Here is a 19,678-nt window from a genome sequence, read left to right on the forward strand (position 1 = left end):
AGGACAGAAAACAAGGGAACTAGTGGCTTGTTTTGAATTCCCAATTGTTCTTTATGGTCAAACGTTTTGAGTTTATTTGCCAGAACACAGCCTACTTGAAACATTTCAACAGAACATTTTGGGTGGACTGACTTTGTTTTAAGCTCACAACAGAAAGAGTTTTTGTTAGTTTTGTGCACATTCATATTCTCTAGGCCAGGTACTAACCTGCCTTTTCTTCAGTTATTTCAGCATGAATGGCTCTAGGGGCCATGTTCTGCTCCCTCCTGTATATTTCAGTAGTACCATGGTTGATCTTCACGTTCATTGCACATCTTTTGCTTTCCTAGCTGTCTTCTTTAATCCTGAAAATGAACCTCAGCTTATTTTGTCTGCCTCTATCTACTTTCCTTTGATTTGTATCCCCCAGGCAGGGACTAGCACCAAGCCAGCTTTTTTCTGCAACTTGTTCATAATTGTGTAGTTAGAACTTTGTGATGGTCTGTAATCATACCGTGTAGCTGTGGAATTCGTGCCCTGGCATCTTTTAGAAAAAGAGATGTTTGGAAGAGGTGTTGGCTGTACCTGATGAAATTTCAGAATAATGACAAGAAGAATAACTTTTGCTGCCACAAGCGGAGGGGTCCATGTGTTGAACAGCTCAATCCCTTTCCATGACAAGTAGAATTATATTTTATCATGCAGAATGGAGACACTTGTTTATTTTAATACTTTATGCCACCAAATCTACTCTTAGATTCACATGACTGAATTAGACCAGAGGTAAACCTTAGTCTAGTATCTAGATTTCCACTTGCTTCTGGGAAGTCCACAAATGAGGCATGAGAATAATGCCCTTTCTTACAAATCCTCCTTTGCAGATGATCTTCAGCAGCATGCTGGTTTTGAGCACTGAGTTTTCATTAATTATAATGGCTGACAACCACTGATAAATCCTTGATTGTTGAGGAATATGTCTGCTCCCCTTTATGGAGCCATTTAATCTAATTGTGATTACCTTGTTGTATGGTGGTAAATCTCATAAATCAGTTGTACATCCTTATATAAAGAAATACTTCATAGTATTATAGAGAGGGGAAAATGTGTTTCCCTACCTCTTCCTCACCATACAGTATTTTATAATAATCTATCTTGTTCAAGTCCAAAGGGTGTGTTTTTAATTATCCTCCCATACTTTAATGTTACCTTATGTAAATGGATTCCATTCTGTTGCAATTTTTAGCTGCTATCCCTAAGTTCCTTTTGCAGCTGAATGAGTTAAGTTGACCGGAATAGCATTCAGTAGTCCCTGATTCCTGGTTTTCCATGTTTGACGCTGGATAAAGAGTTTGTGTCCCTGTTGATTCTGGTGGATATCTTTTTGGCTTTCAGTCTCACTGATTATCCTTCTGGTTTGATTTATAATAATGGAATTGAACACACTGTTTCATGGTGACAGCTTAGATCCAACTCGAAACACTGGTACTAGGGTTACTGTTTGATGCTGTGGCTACTAACCTTTGGGCTTCATTGTGCTTATCATACTATTTAACCATATATATGACATTGGAGGAGATGATCCAGTGTTTGCGGATCCAGTCCCACCAGAATGCAGCTGATAGTTCTGTCTCTCATTTCCATCTGAACATAAGTAGGTTGTGCACATTCTAATTTAGTATCTGATATTACTTCAGGTCAGTCACAAACATGGAGTTATTGGCAAAAAATAGATCTTTAAATTGGCTGGCTAAGAACAAAACCATTTTCCAATCCAAAAAATACCCGTCAATGAGTATGACACAATTCTTAAGAAGGGCCTAATCTAGAGAAGCTCTCTGGGTGACTAGGTGAGTTACCCTGTCTCAGCTGAACCTACCTCATGGGGCTTTTGTTGTGGGGAAAAGTGGAAAGAGGAAGTGCTATGTATACCACCCCAAGCTCCTGAACAAATGTTAGGATATAAATATATCAGATAAACTTATTTGGGGGAAATGAAGGCTTATTGTTATATTTATGTTAGCTTAGTGATCTCCTGCTGTTTGTTATTTAATCTATGTTATTGGCAAAAAAATAGATCTTTAAATTGGCTGGCTAAGAACAAAACTATTTTCCAATCTGAAAAATACCTGTCAATGAGTTTGATGCCATTCTTAAGAAGGGCCTATTCTAGAGCTTTTTTTTTTTTTTTTTTTTGAGTTGTTGGATTCCATGGTCAAATATGAGTGCTTCCATCACGTGCCATATCATGAGAGGACATGTATATATGGTGCCCCAACCATTGAAGATATTGCTCATGTTTTGTTTGACAGTCAACTCTGTGCCCCTTTTGGCCTTAGATATTTAACATCCCTACTTGAAAGAACAGCCTGCTGGGACTTGAATCACACAGATTGTCCTATTTCCTGCTGGGCTGTTACATATACATTGTGACCAGAACTGCTAAGTTTATAGACAAGGCAGTTCAGCTAAGAACCCGTTAAATTGAACAGATTGGGGTATCATGTAAAGGTGATACATTTATCTGAACACTAATTCTTTGCATTGACCACATATGTATTTTATTATTGTATTTTCTTTTACCTATTTTACTCTGGAATTAGACCTTGTATTTTATTTTCTTTGATATGATCGTAAGACTAATCAGTTAATAAACTACTACTTCAGGTCAGTCGAAAGAGATGAAGAAATAGGGATTCCCCTTGATTCAGGTGTTGGGCTTGTATGATACTCCCGTATTCAGCCCTGAAATGGGATGCCTGGCTTTTGTTGGCAGCCAAGAGTATTTGTGTACAGGATTTATACTGTAACACAAATCTACAAGTGGCAAGGACAGCAGTAATGATAATGATTATGTCTAAAGTATCTCACAAATTGGGATTGGCAAACTGTTTCATTTCAAGAAATGCCAGAACTCTCCATTTTTCCTCTAGCCCATGGTAACCTGGCATTATGGGGATACTCCAGGGAGTTTTCCAGCAAGAAATCTTCTAGAGAGGTTAACATATTAATATATATTTGGGGTGCCTGTTGTGATCTGGGTTGCCTTTAAAACTCTTTTAATCCAGGCTATGTGGTTTTATGTTTTCATTGTTTTTATGGTTTTTTGGTTTTGTATACTACCCAGAGTCCATTGGAGTTGGGTGGCTATAACAAATTTGAATAAATTATAAATTAAATAAATTTAAAATTAGAGCAGCATGTAAATCATGGTGTTTTGGACGTTTTACTTCAGGTAAAGTGTCAGACTGCCCTGGAATGGCCAAATCAGCACGGTCTGTAAGAAAAATGGAATGTTCCAGTCTTCCCCACAGCGTTCTGTCCCTTGAACACAACATTTTGCATATCCCCGCTTTTAAATCTCAGCTTTGGTATAAAGGCCTACATACTTTTCCCATATTGCACAGCAAGCTACTCCTTGGCGTACTGGATCAGAGATGACACAGTGCAAAGAAAAGTTGTATGCGTGTTAAAATGTACAATGGAGCCATAGCACTGTTTCACTGTTTCATCTTGAGCTTGTAATACATTTTTGCTGTAAGTGTATATACATTGAAACACACCTGGCTGGTTTTGACTATTTGTTTCCCACCCAGATTTGGCCTAGAATATCTGAGTTTTGTTTCTCTTTATTATGTGAACTGGGGAAGTGATTTTTCCTAATCAGATGTTCTTTCCTGCGTAGCTCATCCTGTTATCGTCAAGGAATGGTCAGCATACAAAGGGAAATCACCCCAGACTCCAGAGTTGGTCTCAGCTCTTGCTTTTCGGGAGTGGACCTGTCCCAACCTCAAGAAGCTCTGGTTGGGCAAAGCAGTGGAAGACAAGAACCGGCGTATGAGAGCATTTCTGGCTTGTATGAAATCAGACACACCTGGCATGCTCAACCCTGCCAATGTTCCAACACACCTACTGCTCATGTGTTGTGTGTTACGGTGAGTGGAGCATATCTCAAGAAAAAAGTGAAAGAGTGGCAAGTAACATTGGGTGCAGGGGATGGCACTGACAGAATGTGGCTACAGTGGTGTGAGAGATCTGTATTGATAGCTCAGCGGGTTTTGGAGAATCGGTATTGAGAAATCCAGTAGGTAGTAGGTGAGAATGAGATGACAGTATCTGAAAATACAAAAGAGTAAGTATAATGCAGCAGTTAAGGTGTTGGAGTGGCAGTGGGGGGACCCAGTCCTTCCTGAGCCACGGAAGCTCACTGGGTGATTAGGTGAGTTACTCTGTCTCAGCCAAACCTACCTCATGGGGCTTTTATTGTGGGAAAAAGTGGAAGGAGGAAGTTCTATGTATACCACCCAAGCTCCTGAACAAATGTTAGGATATAAATATATCAGATAAACTTATTTGGGGCAAATGAAGGCTTATTGTTATATTTATGTTAGCTTAGTGATCTCCTGCTGTTTGTTATTTGAAGATAACATTCTCAAAACTTACAAGTCAATCTAGAATCTTTCTGATTCTAAACATGGTGACAAACAATGTCCTGACCACTTACTAAGGTGCTCATTCAGGATATTTGTTCTGCAAATAGTGACTACTGAAGTGTGAAATTCCATTTAAATAGTTCTCTAGCTTCATGGCTCATAATTTTTATGCTAACTGAATCTGTCTACCCATGTTTTTTTGTGAAACTACAAACTCTAAATTTCAACGTTTTTAAAAACAATTGTAATCTTCAAGGCCCAGCAGAATCCAAAGGTAAAAAGTATTTTGGATTTTGATACTTCTTTGATAATGTGCTTGGTTCTTTTATTTGAATTATTCTTTTTTTTCCCCCAAGATACATGATACAGTGGCCTGGGGGCCGGATCCTCCACAGACATGAATTGGATGCTTTCTTGGCCCAGGCTGTGTCTGCTCAGTTATATGAACCAGATCAGCTTCAGGAATTGAAGGTTGGGGTTATTTATCTCTCCTATATTAGTCCTTGTGGGGGGAGTAGGAAAGAAGAGTGAAGATGAGATTAGAGCTAGTGGGCTGAGAATAGAGAGTGCCCAAGTCTTGTTCTTGCCAATGAAAAATAAATTCCTCTTACATTTTCACATGCATGGAACCAGCTGTTTGTCCATGCGTTCCTGCTGTCCCTTGCTCATCTTCCATTTCTTTTGGCTACTACACTGCCCTTGGTATCTCTCCCACCCCTCCCAGGTTCTATCTTATGCAAATTTCAGCTTTCTAATCCAGTTGTTGTTCTGATAAAAAGCAGGTGAACTTGCACAGATGGGTGCAAGATGAACTAGTGGGTGCTCATATAATTAAATGCTTGTCTGTCAAGAATGATTCCTTGCACATAGAGAACTAAAGTTTAGGGGACAATAGAAAGATTGTACTAGGATGTACTAGGTCTCCTATATATGCAGGGGATATTTCTTTTATTTGACCATAAACTGAAATACAAATCTGCATAAATGATATTGGATTGCTTATGTTTGATGCCTCGTTGCTCAAAGGAGAGCTGGAGAGCTGTAGTAAAGACAATATTTTGAGATGTTACAGGATAATTACTATAAAATTTTAAAAGAGTTTTAATAGCAATAAAAATGTTCCTCAATCCCTTCTTCCTTTGACTGCAGTCAGTCCTGCTTTCCTTAAAAACTCTGCTTGAAAGCCAGTGTTGTGCCATTGGATCCTGGAAGAAAGCCTACTCCTTAATTCTAAGATAAAGGCTGCAAGGGACTCCTTCAGGATGAAAGGACTCTTGTACATATTCCAAACAAGTGTATTAGATCTCCCTGTCTCTCTAAAAATAGGGCATGGCTGCATAAGAGGTGGGTAGAAAGGAGTTAGACCTGTCTAAAAGAAGATGACCAGAAGTACTAAGATGAAAGTGCTTCCAAAGTGCATCTTCAGTGCAGAGAAACTAAACGGCCCTGAGTGTTCTCTGGGAGATGACTAAAGGGTGGGAATATTGAATGGAGGTGACCTCTGCCTTAAGAAGCTTTCTCTTGAAGTGAATGCTGTTTTCTTCCCTTGGCTGAACATAATGTGCTTCACACCAGTAGACCTTACGACTTGAGCAAGTGAGCAGTGTATACTGCAGCCACTGTGGTGTATTGTAGTTTGTTTGTCGTCTTCTGTACATCATACATAGTGAATTAATTTCTTTGGGATGGGTTTCAGCCAGTAAAGACGAACCTGCTTCTGTGGAATAGGTGTTCACTTGGAAGTTTATGCTTTTTTGTTTTAACAGTATGATCATATGGGCAGCTTTGACTCTGAATTGGAACAGAGGCATGGATTGTGCCATCTCTAATACTGCCATCTCTAATACTGACGTGTCAGTATTGCTGTATCCTGCCTTATATAGACTCTTAAGCTGAATCTTGGTCACTAAGGCCAGAAGACAGAGGAGAGGGAGTACTAACTTTCCCTCCTAAAGGCCAAGGAATGTTGCTTTCCTTGCAGATTGAGAAACTGGATCCCCGGGGAGTTCAGTTGGCTGCTCTGTTTATGAGTGGAGTGGACACGGCCCTCTTTGCCAATGATGCTTGTGGGCAGCCTGTGCCCTGGGAGCACTGCTGCCCATGGATCTACTTTGATGGGAAACTCTTTCAGAGCAAACTGATTAAAGCCGCAAGAGAGAAGGCACCTCTGATAGACCTCTGTGATGGCCAGGTAAGCAGAGTGACTTCCAGAAGCAAGCAAGCAAGCACAAAGCAGTTGCTCCTGCTCCTGATTTTTGAAGTTGCGGTGGCAGCAGTTGTTTCTGGTTTTCATTCCTAGGTGTTCTAATGCTCAGAAGAGGGTTCCAATGCTGCATATATGTTCTCTCCTCTTCGAATCAACAGTGAGGCCATTTGAGCAAGGATACGGATATTGCTCTCAAATTACCAAGAACTTAGACTGGCTGCTGTTTGATAGTTGCTTTACAAAATGAATTAAAAAATAACAGCTTTATAAATTGCTGATATTCCAGATAACTTCATCTTTCAGTTTTGTCTCCCTCATCAATAGCTGAATGTGCATTCTGTGTGTTTTAGACTGCACACAAAGGCAGCAGGGAAAATGCAGTGCTATCACTCTCCTTGGCTTGCTGCCGTAAATAAGCCTTGGAGCAAACTGATAGTCCAGGCATCTTATTTTGTGCTTTAAAAAGCATATTGTATAGGCTGATCTAACTAAAGTGGATCATGTTCAAATCCTGTTGATTTCAGTGAGAGAATTGCAGCACCTAATATTGTCTGGATACATCCTCCTTATCCCAATTACTGTCAACCTATTGTATGATTTTTCCCCTTGGGACTTTGCCAAAGGAAAATGCTCTAGATTTCTCATCAGTTGTACTTTCTTGACCTTGGAGGATATTAGATAGACTGTAAGAATATGGAGATCTTCCCAGAATTCTACCAGATACTTATTCTGTCTTTTTTGTTTCTGTTTGGTCTTGGTCAGACCGAGCAGGTGTCTAAAGTAGAGAAGATGAGGCAGAGTATTCTGGAAGGCATTAACCTCAACCGACAGGCTCCCCCACCTCTTCTCCCACCTCCACCCTTTGTGCCCTCCATGGCACCACCTTTTTATCCAGTGCCTCTTTACCCTCGCACTATTGGATCGGTGCAACCAGCAGCCCCTGGGAGGACCAGAGGCTTCACCGGTAAGTGGCTGAGATCCAGATGCCTCTACTAGTCATTTAATTCATGTTATGTGGTTCCTATTCAGAGTTCTAAACAACGAGCTTAATAATACCATAATCAGAGTCCTTATTAGTACAGTGTCTTGTTGGCATGAAATTCTTGGGAATGTTAAATGCTAGCTCCTTTATGACTTCTAGCTCAAATGTGTGTCTTTAATGTTGAAAGGATGCAACTTAGTGTGCAGTAAACCACCAAAGATGTGTACACATGCCTTCCTCCTCCCCTGTCTCTTCCAACAGTAAATTTGATTTTTGGATCTAGATCTGTGGATAATCTAATCGTGTCTCCCTCTTTCTGTCTTTACCTTTTCTCTTACTGACTATGTCTTTCCTCTCTAGGACTCCATCCAATCCCACCACAAGGAGGCAAACTGGAAATTGCTGGGATGGTTGTGGGGCAGTGGGCTGGGAGCAAACCCTCTCGGGGACAGGGCTCCTTTGGCATGCAGGTGGTGTCAGTTGGAGGCCCAGGGAAAGGGTAAGTAGCACTGCAGAATGGCTTTGATTAGTTGCTGCCAGATTCTCCCTTTGTTCCCTGTAGCCTCTAGAAATGCTAGGGGCAGGACATCATGGCTCTTTTGAGTGGGGGAAAAAAAACGTTTGGTGTGAGCTGTGCATGCAAATGTTTCCATGTGAACCCACACTTTTACTGTCCCTGGTCAAGCACACACAGAAGCCTTTAGGTGTAGCACTCTGTGAGTGAAGCCTTCCTCCCTGCTTCCATCCCAGCTGTGCTTAGGGTCAACAGATTTCCTACAGGCTACAATGGCTTGCTTGGATATTTTGCTCTGTGCTTATTATTACCTGAACAGAGCTAAAAGGAGAAAGGGTGAAGATGGGAAAGGAAAATAGCCAATTAAAACATTATTTCTTAAAGATACATTTTTCTTATAGTACCAGATTTGATGGAAACAGTTCAAGGTAGGCTAAATGACAGTTTGATCTTCAGCTGGCTCTGTTTCCCATCTGCTGATGGGTGGTAAGTAATGGAAAGGAAAAGCCAAATGAAATAAATAGAGCTATTTATATTTAATATTTGGATATACTGCCTATCTTCTGAGACTGACAAATACATTCACACAAGCAAGCCACCCACAATCTTTTATCCGTGTTTCAACTGATTCCTGAAAAGACTTGATATGAAAAGCATCTTTATCTGAGCATGATTCTTGTTTATGGTGGGTGAAAGGCTCTTTAGAAGTTTCAGTTGCTAAGCTTCTCAGCACAGGAAATGTATTTATTTATTGGGAAGGGGTTAAATTATCCTAATGTATTACTGTTGGATGTTTTAATTGCTTTGATCTTGTTTGTAAACTGCTAAGAGTCCCTAAGAGATATAGCAGTATACACCCAATAAATAAATAGGTGATCTCTTCTACTGGTGAACTTGAACTTTCACCTTTTTTTTCATTTCTTGTTCTACAGCCGTGGCCGTGATAGCTCTGGAAAAATCCCCAAAGGAAACAAGAAAGTAAACAAGCAAGTATGTCTCCTTAAGTATTGTTGAAGCCCATTTTATTGTAGTTCTAAGTAAAGAGCTGTCCTCTTTGCTGCTTGATCCATACTGAGTTCTGTCCGTCTCCGCTACGGGACAGATCTTAAAAGAAAGAATGACCTTTGAAAATGTACAAATGCATACCGCAAAGGTCAGCCGCACAGTAATTGGCAGCACCAGGGCAATCAGGATTCGGTAAGATGGTCTCTGCAGAACTTTCACATGAATGAAAAATCAGTGTAACAAATATAATCAGTCAGAATAATGCAAGATTGCCAAATTTCTTGACATATATACAATATATATTTTGTAAGCTGGCTGAAGCTATTCAGAAATGGATGGCGTACAGATTTGCAATGTAAAAAACCAAAATCTTGTGAAATTTGGAAATGTCTGCTCTTTCAGCTATGTTTTCAAGCCTTTATCACAGGCTTTGAGTCTTCTGCTTCCTGATCTTTTTCTAAAGCTATCCTTTGTGCTTGACAGAGCTTGACTGACGGAACTGCAAAGACACCCGAGTTTGGCAGCAGCGGCAGCAGTAGCTGCAGCCGACCCCAGTCCCAGGTGAATGGGGATGGAGGCCCCCCCTCCAGAGCCAGCGAGGATCCCACTGTTGGAGCATGCCCTTCAGCCACATCACCTTGTGCCTTAGCAAGAGACACTGACTCATGCAATAACAAAAGCCCCTTTTTCGGGACACTGGGGGGGGACCCTGAACGGTGCCCGGAGAACAAGCTTCCCTTCCCAGCTCTGCAGAAAGAGGAATGAATAGATGCCGCTGTGGGTCCAATTGGCTGGCAAATGGGGGGGGCAGGGTGGGATGACAAGGGAAAAGGTTTTGACCTGCCAAGGATGGGATGGGGAAATTCAGCCCTTCAATACGTTGCCTAGAATGTAAATGCAATCAAGGGCTGGGATGAAGTTATTAGCTAGGCAGGGCAGAGACAGAAAGATTGCTGTCTTGATCACTCACATTACAACATTAGCATAACTTATCTGCTCGCTCATCAACAGCAGATGTAATATTGTGAGGTCAAGCAGCCTGCTGGGATTCTTGTCCCTGCTTTGGAGGACAACATCAGCTATTTTGCGTTCTGCCCCTCAAATTTGCCACTGTGCCAGTCGGATCCATAAGGGCGGCAATTTTTTAAGTTTATTTGAATTTATTTTTGTTTTTTAATTTTATAGGGGGGAGTCTTTTTAGGGGGCAAGAATTATGAATTCTGGATTTTGGGAAGGGGGGTATTTTTAAAGGAAGAAAAAGCCGGGATGGTTTTACTTTAAAATGGGGCAGATTTTTCCTGCCTGCCTTGTTTAATTTCTTGCCAACTCCCCCACCATCAGGCCAAATAGCAGTATTGCTTTGAGGGATGGTGATGTTGGTATGGATTAAGGGGTGTGTGTGAGAGACAATGATTTTTAAGAGAGAGAAAGAATAGTACCACCACTGCAAATTATACACAAGATGCATATAGCGGTTGGTGTGTGCTTTTTATTATATATGAGAGAGAGAGAGAGATTATATTTATATATAACATGAATAGAGCTATATATAAATATGAATGCTACAAACCCGGAAGGGGTAAAAATGTTCCCGGGAGACAACTTGCGTTCCAAAGCGCTATGTGTTTTACGAATTAAAGGTCCGCTTCGCCAGTTGCCAGCAATTGGGCCCTATCCCAAGGCTGCGGCAGTAGATGAGGCAGGCCTCCTGATACCAGACAGAACACTTCTTATCCTTAAACAGACAAGCACTTACTGTTACAATTCCAGGACTGTGAGCAAATGGCTGGAGATAGCTGGGGCTGTAAAGGTGTATGGATGGATGGCCATCCAAATGGGGAAGTCATGGGATGAGGCTGCAGAGGTATCAATCCTGCCCAAAAACTGGGGGATGGGTGGGATTCTAGCTCTTGTTGCCCTTAAAAGGGTGACATGGGGAGGGTGGGAGGTTGGTTGCAGTTGCTCAGCTGGCGATTCTTTACTGTTCCACGGAAACCCTGCAAGTTCAGTACACAATCTGGAATCTAGGATGAATTGGGCCTTCTAGAAATCACCCTGCCCCCTTCATCCCCCCACCCCAAAGCTTTGCACAATCCACTACCAATTTTTATGCTGTTGATTATGAGAAAAGTTTTCAAAGACTTTCTGGAAACAGGTGATCGAGGTTTTCTGTAATGTAGGTAAGCTCCATGGTATGGATAGCTCCAACTATCTCTCCATCTCCCTGTCCTTTTGGGTTGCCTAATTTGAATTGCACCCATCCTTGAAGATGATCTTGGAGAATCTGAAAACCTTGAATTTTGGAAACTTGGTAAATGCACTAGAAATGTTGTGTACTGAAACAGATTTCAAATGCAGAATGTTTATATAGAGCAGGAAGTTCAACGTGAAGAATCCAGGAATTAGAAAGAGCAGGCTGAACATTCTGTTGGAAAGAATTTTTAAACTAGCTGCATACATACATGCACTTCTGCAGTGCATGTTTTTGTCTAGTTTCTTACAACTTCTATGGCATGTACCTCAGATGACTTGAGTAATCTAAAATGTGTTTTGATTTTTAATTTTCTGCTATCAGTCAGTTATCCAGTAGGCTGAATGTTTCCCTTTTTGCTTCCTCCAGCAGAGGGGCACATTAAACCACTGCCTGGAACAATGGCTGGTACCACCTCAGACCAAAATCAGGAAAGTATTCTTAACAATGCATAGTAATTATATGAAATTCATTGCCACAAGATAAATGTTGGTGGCTACAACCATAGATCCTTTAAGCAAGCGATTTAATAAATTATTGGGCAACAAGTCATGACAGCTAAATGGAATTTAGATGTCCAAAGGCAATCTTTTCTTAAATTTCAATTACTGCAGAACAAAAATAGGATTGTGCTGAAAAGCGGGGGAGGGTATTATCCAGATTTTTTAAAAAATCTATTTGCCTTACTTTGTGCGAATGTATAAAAGGGCAGTTAAAATAGGTTTAAAATCTAAAGCTGGAGCAGGGTATCTCATTTTTACTGCTGGCTTCATTCCCTTGAGTGGATTATTCATCTACCAGAACCCAAAGTAGGAAGCCCCTCATCTTCCTCCTCCCAGTCCGGCTCCAGATCATCTCATCAAGAAATCTGAACTGTTTGCTACAGATGATTTTTGGAATTAGTCCACACCCAGTTGGCTATTTCTGCTTTAAATACAAAGCTATTTGCTCAAACTTGGTGAAATGGGAAATTCCTTATGTGGTTCTAAGAGCTGGACCTTTGGAAATGATCCATGGTTGCTAGAAGGGAGGTAGCACCTGAAGAAGGTCATCTCTTTTAGGTGAGAACTTGGCAGCAGCTGAGGATAAGAATTGCTTTCACCTTTGGGACAAGAGCTAGAGCAGTCAATCTAAAGGGTGGGAAAGCATTTTTGATTGAAAACTGTCATAGTTGCAGCTGGGGAATATGGAAAGTAAACTCTGTTTTAGAAAATATAGTTAGAGAGCTGCTGTTTAAAGTAGTTTGTGATACAGGGTTTGAATGTTAAGAGCAACTTGATTTTTAAAAATTATTTCCAATAGGTAAATTTTGGAAAATCAAGTATCTTTTAACAGTCAAAGCAGCACACTTTTCAGCTGCAACTACTAGTAATTCTGACTGGCTCTGCATTCTAAAAAATGTTGAAAAGAGAAACCTTTCTTTTTGTTGGATAAACTGTGAAGAACTGGCAAATTTTGTTCCGAATTGCTGGCTGGAGAGTTGTTTAAAGATAGCAGCACTAGAGAATCATACTGTACATTCGGAGAGCCTCTCACAAGCCTGTCACCCCCGCAAAAATAAAATCTTGTTTTCCTTTTTTTAAAACAATATTATTTATTTGCAGAATTAGTGGAGCCAGTAAGTAGGCCTTTTAGAGTCTTGATAGTTGTGTTTCTAGCCTTTGCTGCTAATTTAAAGCCTGTTGTCCAATACAGGAATTGCCTTGAAGAGTCAAGCCAACTTTGGATGCTTGTATTCAGGAATGGCTGGCATATCCTCAGTGGATTCCATTCAGCACTGATAATCTGGATTGCCTGGATAAATCTTTTATATTTGGGGAATACTTTTTTTTTTTAACCACAGTTGTCTCCTCCTTTCCATTTCTGTTGGTTCCTCTGGTTCTTTCATATTACATCCTGCTACAGCCCCTAGATAATATCTTAAATGTTCAACTTTCTTCTGCAAGAAAGCCCCAAATAAAACTCAGTTGTCCAGTAAGCAAAATGAATAAATTGGTTCAACGTACCATTCAAAATACAGGTTTTTTTAGTCTTGGTGTCTAGGTAGCATCCTGTATTTAGAGTTATAATAGCAGATATTAATCCCAAGGTTGTGGACTTCCAGCACCAGGCACTGGATGGTATTTGGAGGGGGGATGTACTGTATGTCTCCAATTCTTGCCTGGAGGATGCAGCATAAATGAATAACTATGCTTGCAGCTAATGTGGTCAAATCCAGCCCTGCATTTTTTTCTACAATGGCCTTAAGTGCCATGCTTTTTGTTTCTTTGTTATGATAGCAGAACAAGGCAGGTCAAAGGGGACTGTGGGGATCTGATTTTTCTGATAATATACTAGCCCCAGTCTCAACTGAAACAACTACTTTGAAGAGATGGTGGGGAAGAATGCTTTACTTGTGCCCTCCATTGTGAAATGTGCTCTAGTCTGGGCCTAGTGAGGAGGTGCTCATCTTATTCCCAGGGTGAATGGTGGGAAAGATAAGGCTATTGTGCTAACTGCCACAATATTTCCTGCTGCAGGCTGTTGAACTCTTCCATCTGGATTGGGATTCCCAAATGAAGTTTGGCGAATAGCTTGTCATTTTCCTCTGCGGATACTGTGGCCACTTTAGTTTGACAGTATTTGTGGGGACAAGGGCAAGATTCTGTCCTAACAGTAGCAGAAATGCCCGAGCAACCAAATCTTTGCCAGTTCTGAGGTCTAATCCCAGAGCTAGAGATCGACCTGCATGCTTACATTACTCAATTGTGCAGGTTTGCTAACATGCAGATAATTTGCTATGCTGTCTCACAGTTCAGGGGCAGATAAGGCTGCCTCAGTTTTCTGTCATCTTCATTTCCTAACACTATATTTCCAGTGCTTCAGAAGAGGGATCTCTTCGGAATGGGATCAGAGTTTGCTTGATTATATTGCTAAGGTAAAAGAAAACATTGGTCCAATTCCCAAAGGATCCCATTTCTGAAGCCTTGTAGAGGAATTCATTTGATTTTATGGTCTTATTGGGTTGCAGAAATTAATGAGTCTCAGATGCAAACTAGTTCATTTAGCAAGTAATAGAAAAATGTCACGGAGTTCTGTACTGTGTTTCTATGGGAGTGTGGCATGTGGGATTGAATATAAAATTCAGCTTGAAAATTCTTTAAAAAATAGTTCCTAATTCTTATTGTTAACAAAGATGTTCTATAAAAATGTATGGGCCTCAGTGAAATTTCAGATCCTGAAGAGATGCCTAAATTTAATTTGGTCCAGATAATTTTTTTTAACATTTTAGAAAACGGTTGTGCAAATACACCATTTGACTATTTTATACCAGTGACAGAATTCAAAGTTTGAGGATTAAATTTTATTTTGTTTTGATCCAGAGTAAACTGACTTAGTCCAAGCTAGTAAAAAATGACTTTCAGTTTCCCTTGACGAATATCCTGGATAACTTTTTAAATGTGTAGATGATCGGGGCATGATTTTGTTTTGAGTTGCTTACTGTTTGCTGAACCAAAAAGATAGAAGGCATCATGCAACTTTAAAATACCCAGTGGGAGTTTGTGCTTCCATAAGGGCTGTAAGTGGGATAATGAAAACATGCATTTCAAAATCCAGTATTGTATCAGAGCCAAAGAGGTGGATAAAAATTACTGATTTTGTTTCTCTTTTCTGGATCCAAAGAATTACCCCTTTCTCCATAGACAGGTTTAGATTTCTGAATGTATTTTGGGTTTCACCTCAATTGGTCAAGGTGTCATTTACTTGCATAAGTTAATATTTTCACTGACATGACCAAATCTGAAATAGCATCTCTGATGGGACGCATGTTGCTTCGTGATACAAGAGCCAGATGGCATGACCTTCTTAAATCCACAATGGAGAACAATAATCTCGTGAATGTTTCTTAAAGAACAGTGGATTTGTATTATGTTGTCGCAAAAAATTACTGTCTTATATACTGCAGTTTCCCAAACCAGATCAGCCTGATATGGTTCCTGTCTGTAGACCTAAAATAAGGGTATTATTTTACGATGAAGTCATTCAAGTTAGAGCAAGGTTTTGTAATCAGAGCCTTTCTTTAAGAGAAGAGGTTCAGATGGGTTCCTCCGCAGCCTACGTTTTAAGTTAGAGCTGATCGATATCACTTGGGGTTCTACTTTTGCAGAGTGAGAGTCTCATTTCCAGGGAGCTTCTTCTCTGTTGATAGCCATAAGTCAGAATAGCCTGCCCCAGTCCACTGGCCAGGAGATTATGGGAGCTGAAGTCCAACACATGGCTGGGGAGGGAACCAGATTGAAGAAGGCTGGATTAGAATTATTCCAGGAGCATTGTGCTAGATTGGGTTGTGTTTTGAAAAACAACACACAAAGTTCTTCATAATTCTAAAAAAAGTTAGATTTTTTTTATTGTTATATTTATTTGGGGGCAAAAGAGTGCAAATTCCCTATCTTTCCTTTAGGTAAAAAGATGTATGCTACCCTTTGTATTTACAGCAGTTACTAAAATTTTTGAGAATCTTATGCTAATCTCAGAGATGCTTTTGCTTCTAGGATCAGAAATCAAAAGTTAATACAGGTAACACCGTGCCTTAAATAGTAATGCTAGAATTAATTTGAACAGAAACCCTGAAATTACAAACAAACTTGATATTTTTAAAAAGGAGTTTCTAACACTGAGAGCCTCTTACGAAATCAGAAATCTGAAGTATTGCTTTGGAGCTCAGGGTTCAGATTTCAAAGATGCTAAATATGCAGCCCGCAAACCTTTATACCTGAATTTAAAAATCTGGAAATGTGTTTCATTTCAAATATGTCACTGCAGGTGAGTGTTTACCACTGTTGATCACTTGGTAAAAGGTATTTCAAGTTTAGCCTGTTTGTGATCCTAGAGAAGTATAGGAGTGAAGATCTAAATATCTAAAAAAAAGCATCTATTTCTCCCACCCTCCAGTTTCTAGAAAACTGGAAACAGCGCAAGATAACCTGTGAAACTTAGAAGGTCTAAAATAGTTCTGGTAGATCATGTGGAAGCTTTATGGAAAGGGAAAGGAGGAAAATCCTTTTGCATCATCTGTGAAAGGACCTGTATAGATCATTGGAAACAAAATGGTTGCAATTAATTGCAAATGCCCAGTTTATTGAGACTGATTCTGGGGGAAATGCAGCAATTGACTGACTTAAAGGTTTTCTCAAGTATTTGTGAAACTAGGCTGCTCCTTTTCATTTATTTCTGTAACCCCTTTGCCTGGCATCCCCCATTCTGGTGCCCTCCATTTGTGATGGATTTCAATTCCCATAATCCTTAAAGTAGAGATTATGGAAATTGAACTTCAACAGTTTTGGAGAGTTCCCTGCCATGCAATTCTGGTCTATATTCTCTCTAGAACTGGGTCTTTGTGTGTATAGATTGTGAAGTATTTATCCCAGTGAATTAAGACCCATTTACTCCATCTAGGTAGTCATGTTTATTTTCACCAATTACTGAGTTATCATAATTGTGATGTTGAAAATTTCTTCCCTATCTGTCATCCAGTGAACCTTAAATTACCAATGAGAAATGTTTCTCCTTTCGTGGCAAAGTATGTTTCCGAGTTCAGACTGCATCCTTTAAAACATAAGAAGACACCTTTTAGGGTACAAGTTCAAGATTAAAACTTAATCTTTTTAGCTTGCTGTATTAGGTTCCAGTTCTGAACTTTTAAAGCATCTTTTTTGAAGTCCAACAACCTTCATAAGGATTTGACCCATCAAATCATAGACATAGGGTTTTAGCATGCTTCCTTCATAGTTTTGTCACCAGGGAGGGAGGGAGAGTTTAAAACCAACCTATTGACCAAGAATATCTGCCTTTCTCTTAGAAGTCACTCATCCCATTCTGAGGTAGTACTGAAAGGTGTGACTGTGGCTAGCAATTCCTATGCTTTTGCTACCAGTCAGCGTGGCTGGAACTCTTAAGAAAATGGAAAATTCCAAATATACTTTCAATATAATATATACTTGAAAAGACTAGGGAGCCTTTTCAGGGAGGGACAGCTTTTAACTTTTCCTGGTGTGGTTCAGAATTCCACTCTTTCTTGGATTCAGAATCAAACAAGCGAACCCTTGGATCCCTGGGGGAAAGTGACAGCAAACTTTACAACAGGGACCTAATTCTTGTGGAGGGGAATGGGGGTGTCCCAGTCCACAAATTATACATGGATACACTTGAGCCTGTGAAGAGGACACAGTGCCACTAACTAGCCAATTGGGCCAGAGAACCACCATTCCCCCCCCCCGCCCCCATCACTCAACTTTAAAAGTTACCTAGTGCAAACCTTAACTGTAGATGCTTGGATGAAAAGCCCCATTGTACTATGGTCTCTTCTTCTAAGTAAGCATGGTTAAGATTAGGCCACACGAGTCCTACACAAACTACAATGTGTTCTTTTTTATTTTTAATGTAGTTAGCAGAATTTTACTACCAAGGTTGAATCATTATAGTAGCTAACTTACAACATGTATTTTGCTAAATATGCATGTACTTCTATTTTTAATTTTTATTCTTCCCATTCTCTCCCCTCCCAAAAACCACCTCTTCTGCTTTCTGGTTTTACCTGTGCTGATTTCTGTTTTGAAGTCCACCTTTAATGTTTAAAGGAAACCTAATGAACACACACCTGTTAGGAATCTTTCAATTTTTAACTGCTATTTACTGGTCATTGCTTATTAAAGTCAGACACTGTTGCTCATTCTCTAGTTATTTTTCAGATTAGATTTTTGTCCTCAATTTTGAAAGATCAACCCTTTCTTCCAACATGCACCGTATCTGTCTATAATATTACCCTTTCAGATGGGATGTACACCTTTTCTGACTATAACCATTGCTCTTGTATTTTGGTAGATGCTTTGTTGATAGTAACTAAATGCCTAGTGAGATTTTTAAAAGTAAAAACAAACTCATTTGTTATTTTAAGCCAGTCTTTTCCCTCATATTTTCCTTGAGTAACCTTGACATTGCATTTTTACCAGATATATATCTCTCCACAATTGCCTTTTCAAAATGTTTAGCCTAAGATTTTAGCTTAAAAAAATACAAACCAATAATTTTGCTGAACAGAGTAAATCTGATTTTTCTTGTTAGTGATCCCGTCAATTGCAAGTTCCTGCTTTATTTATATGGGAAGTTAATGATCAATACATTATTCCCTTCTACCTTTTAAAAAAGATTTCTTTTTATGCTAATTAACACCTGTTCTTAGTGGATGGATAAATGTTATCTTTACTGTCCCCACCCCAATCTTGATAATCAAATTCCCATCTCCCCAATCCTTGCACCCCACAACATACTCCATAGGTTGTTGGGTTTTTTAATCAGTGTAAGTTTGGACAGGTTGCTCTAAATCAGGGGAAATTCGCAGTAGGTTTGTGATCAGAAAGCTTGGGTGTCTTTTGGGAATGTTTTTTGCTGGTGGAATCTTGGTGCGCTGTTCATCTGTTGATGATGGAGAAAGACTTACAGTGCTTAATAAAGTCTATTCTTTTAGTAAAGAAACAGTGGTGTCTCTTTTGTTTTAAGCTCTGTACAATCAAGCCACCATTTCAAGTCACTGCTGGGCATGTGTTGCAACTCTGCAGAGCTGCTGGAGGGGAAAACCCCAAACTGTAACACGGAAGGAAGAAATCCATTTCATAAACAATTAGAGAGCGACTAAGAGCGCCAGTAGCCAAATGTCAGTACGTCTGTCTTCTCCCAATAACATAGAAGCAAAATAAACTATATAGAATATATCAACTGAAGATAAGTTTTATTTGTATCTCCATAAAGCAATGACCAGTTCAAGCAAGGTATTATGTAATGGTACCCCAATGTGTACTACAGTAGATGACAGGGGAGTCTACTTGGGGAAAGTAGAAAGGAGATGAACTTTGTTTAGGCTACAAACATAAATAAGTTCAAATGTTGCGGCTTCTGTGCATACAGACTTTTTTCCCAACTCTAGTTTTATATAAGTGCTAACAGTTATCTGGTAGACATCATGCATGGAATTACAGTTCCAGGAAAAGGAATGACAGCACAGAATGACTGCAATAAGAAAATACCTTAAGGAGCAGTAGAACAAGAAAACTAAGATTTAAAAAACTGATCGGGGCCTGAAATATATGATCTTGCCATTGTAGATTTACTTGTGCCATACTGTTCTTTGAAATGACTTTGCGTACAGTCCAAAAGACAGAACAACAAATACCGTATTTATGTTACAGCTAGGCCCACAATTTTTCTACTCTTGGAAAATGATTGTTGTGATTGAACTCAATCTTTCTATGGTGCTGGATGATGAATTATGATTGGC

At 39.7% G+C, this 19,678-nt stretch overlaps 1 protein-coding gene across 2 annotated transcripts in view; it reads left to right on the forward strand.

The window, feature by feature from the left end:
- Positions 1–18,888, forward strand: part of FAM120C (family with sequence similarity 120 member C) — a 34,360-nt gene extending 15,472 nt beyond the window's left edge. The window contains exons 10-17 of one of the 2 annotated variants that reach the window (XM_015890901.3): positions 3,662–3,911; positions 4,766–4,880; positions 6,391–6,600; positions 7,378–7,579; positions 7,958–8,096; positions 9,044–9,101; positions 9,600–9,677; positions 11,737–18,888. In XM_015890901.3, the coding sequence (XP_015746387.1) occupies positions 3,662–3,911; positions 4,766–4,880; positions 6,391–6,600; positions 7,378–7,579; positions 7,958–8,096; positions 9,044–9,101; positions 9,600–9,677; positions 11,737–11,853 (1,169 nt within the window). In that variant the 3' untranslated portion in view covers positions 11,854–18,888. Of the gene's footprint in view, positions 1–3,661; positions 3,912–4,765; positions 4,881–6,390; positions 6,601–7,377; positions 7,580–7,957; positions 8,097–9,043; positions 9,102–9,599; positions 11,217–11,736 lie in introns of those variants that run through there. The other variant, XM_007422189.3, reaches the window with a different exon arrangement.
- Positions 18,889–19,678: the final 790 nt, after the last annotated feature.

Source organism: Python bivittatus, unplaced genomic scaffold (genome assembly GCF_059951505.1).
Source record: "Python bivittatus isolate LINGU-HERP-01145 unplaced genomic scaffold, Pbiv_v1 ctg000220_np1212, whole genome shotgun sequence".
Lineage (NCBI taxonomy): Eukaryota > Metazoa > Chordata > Lepidosauria > Squamata > Pythonidae > Python > Python bivittatus.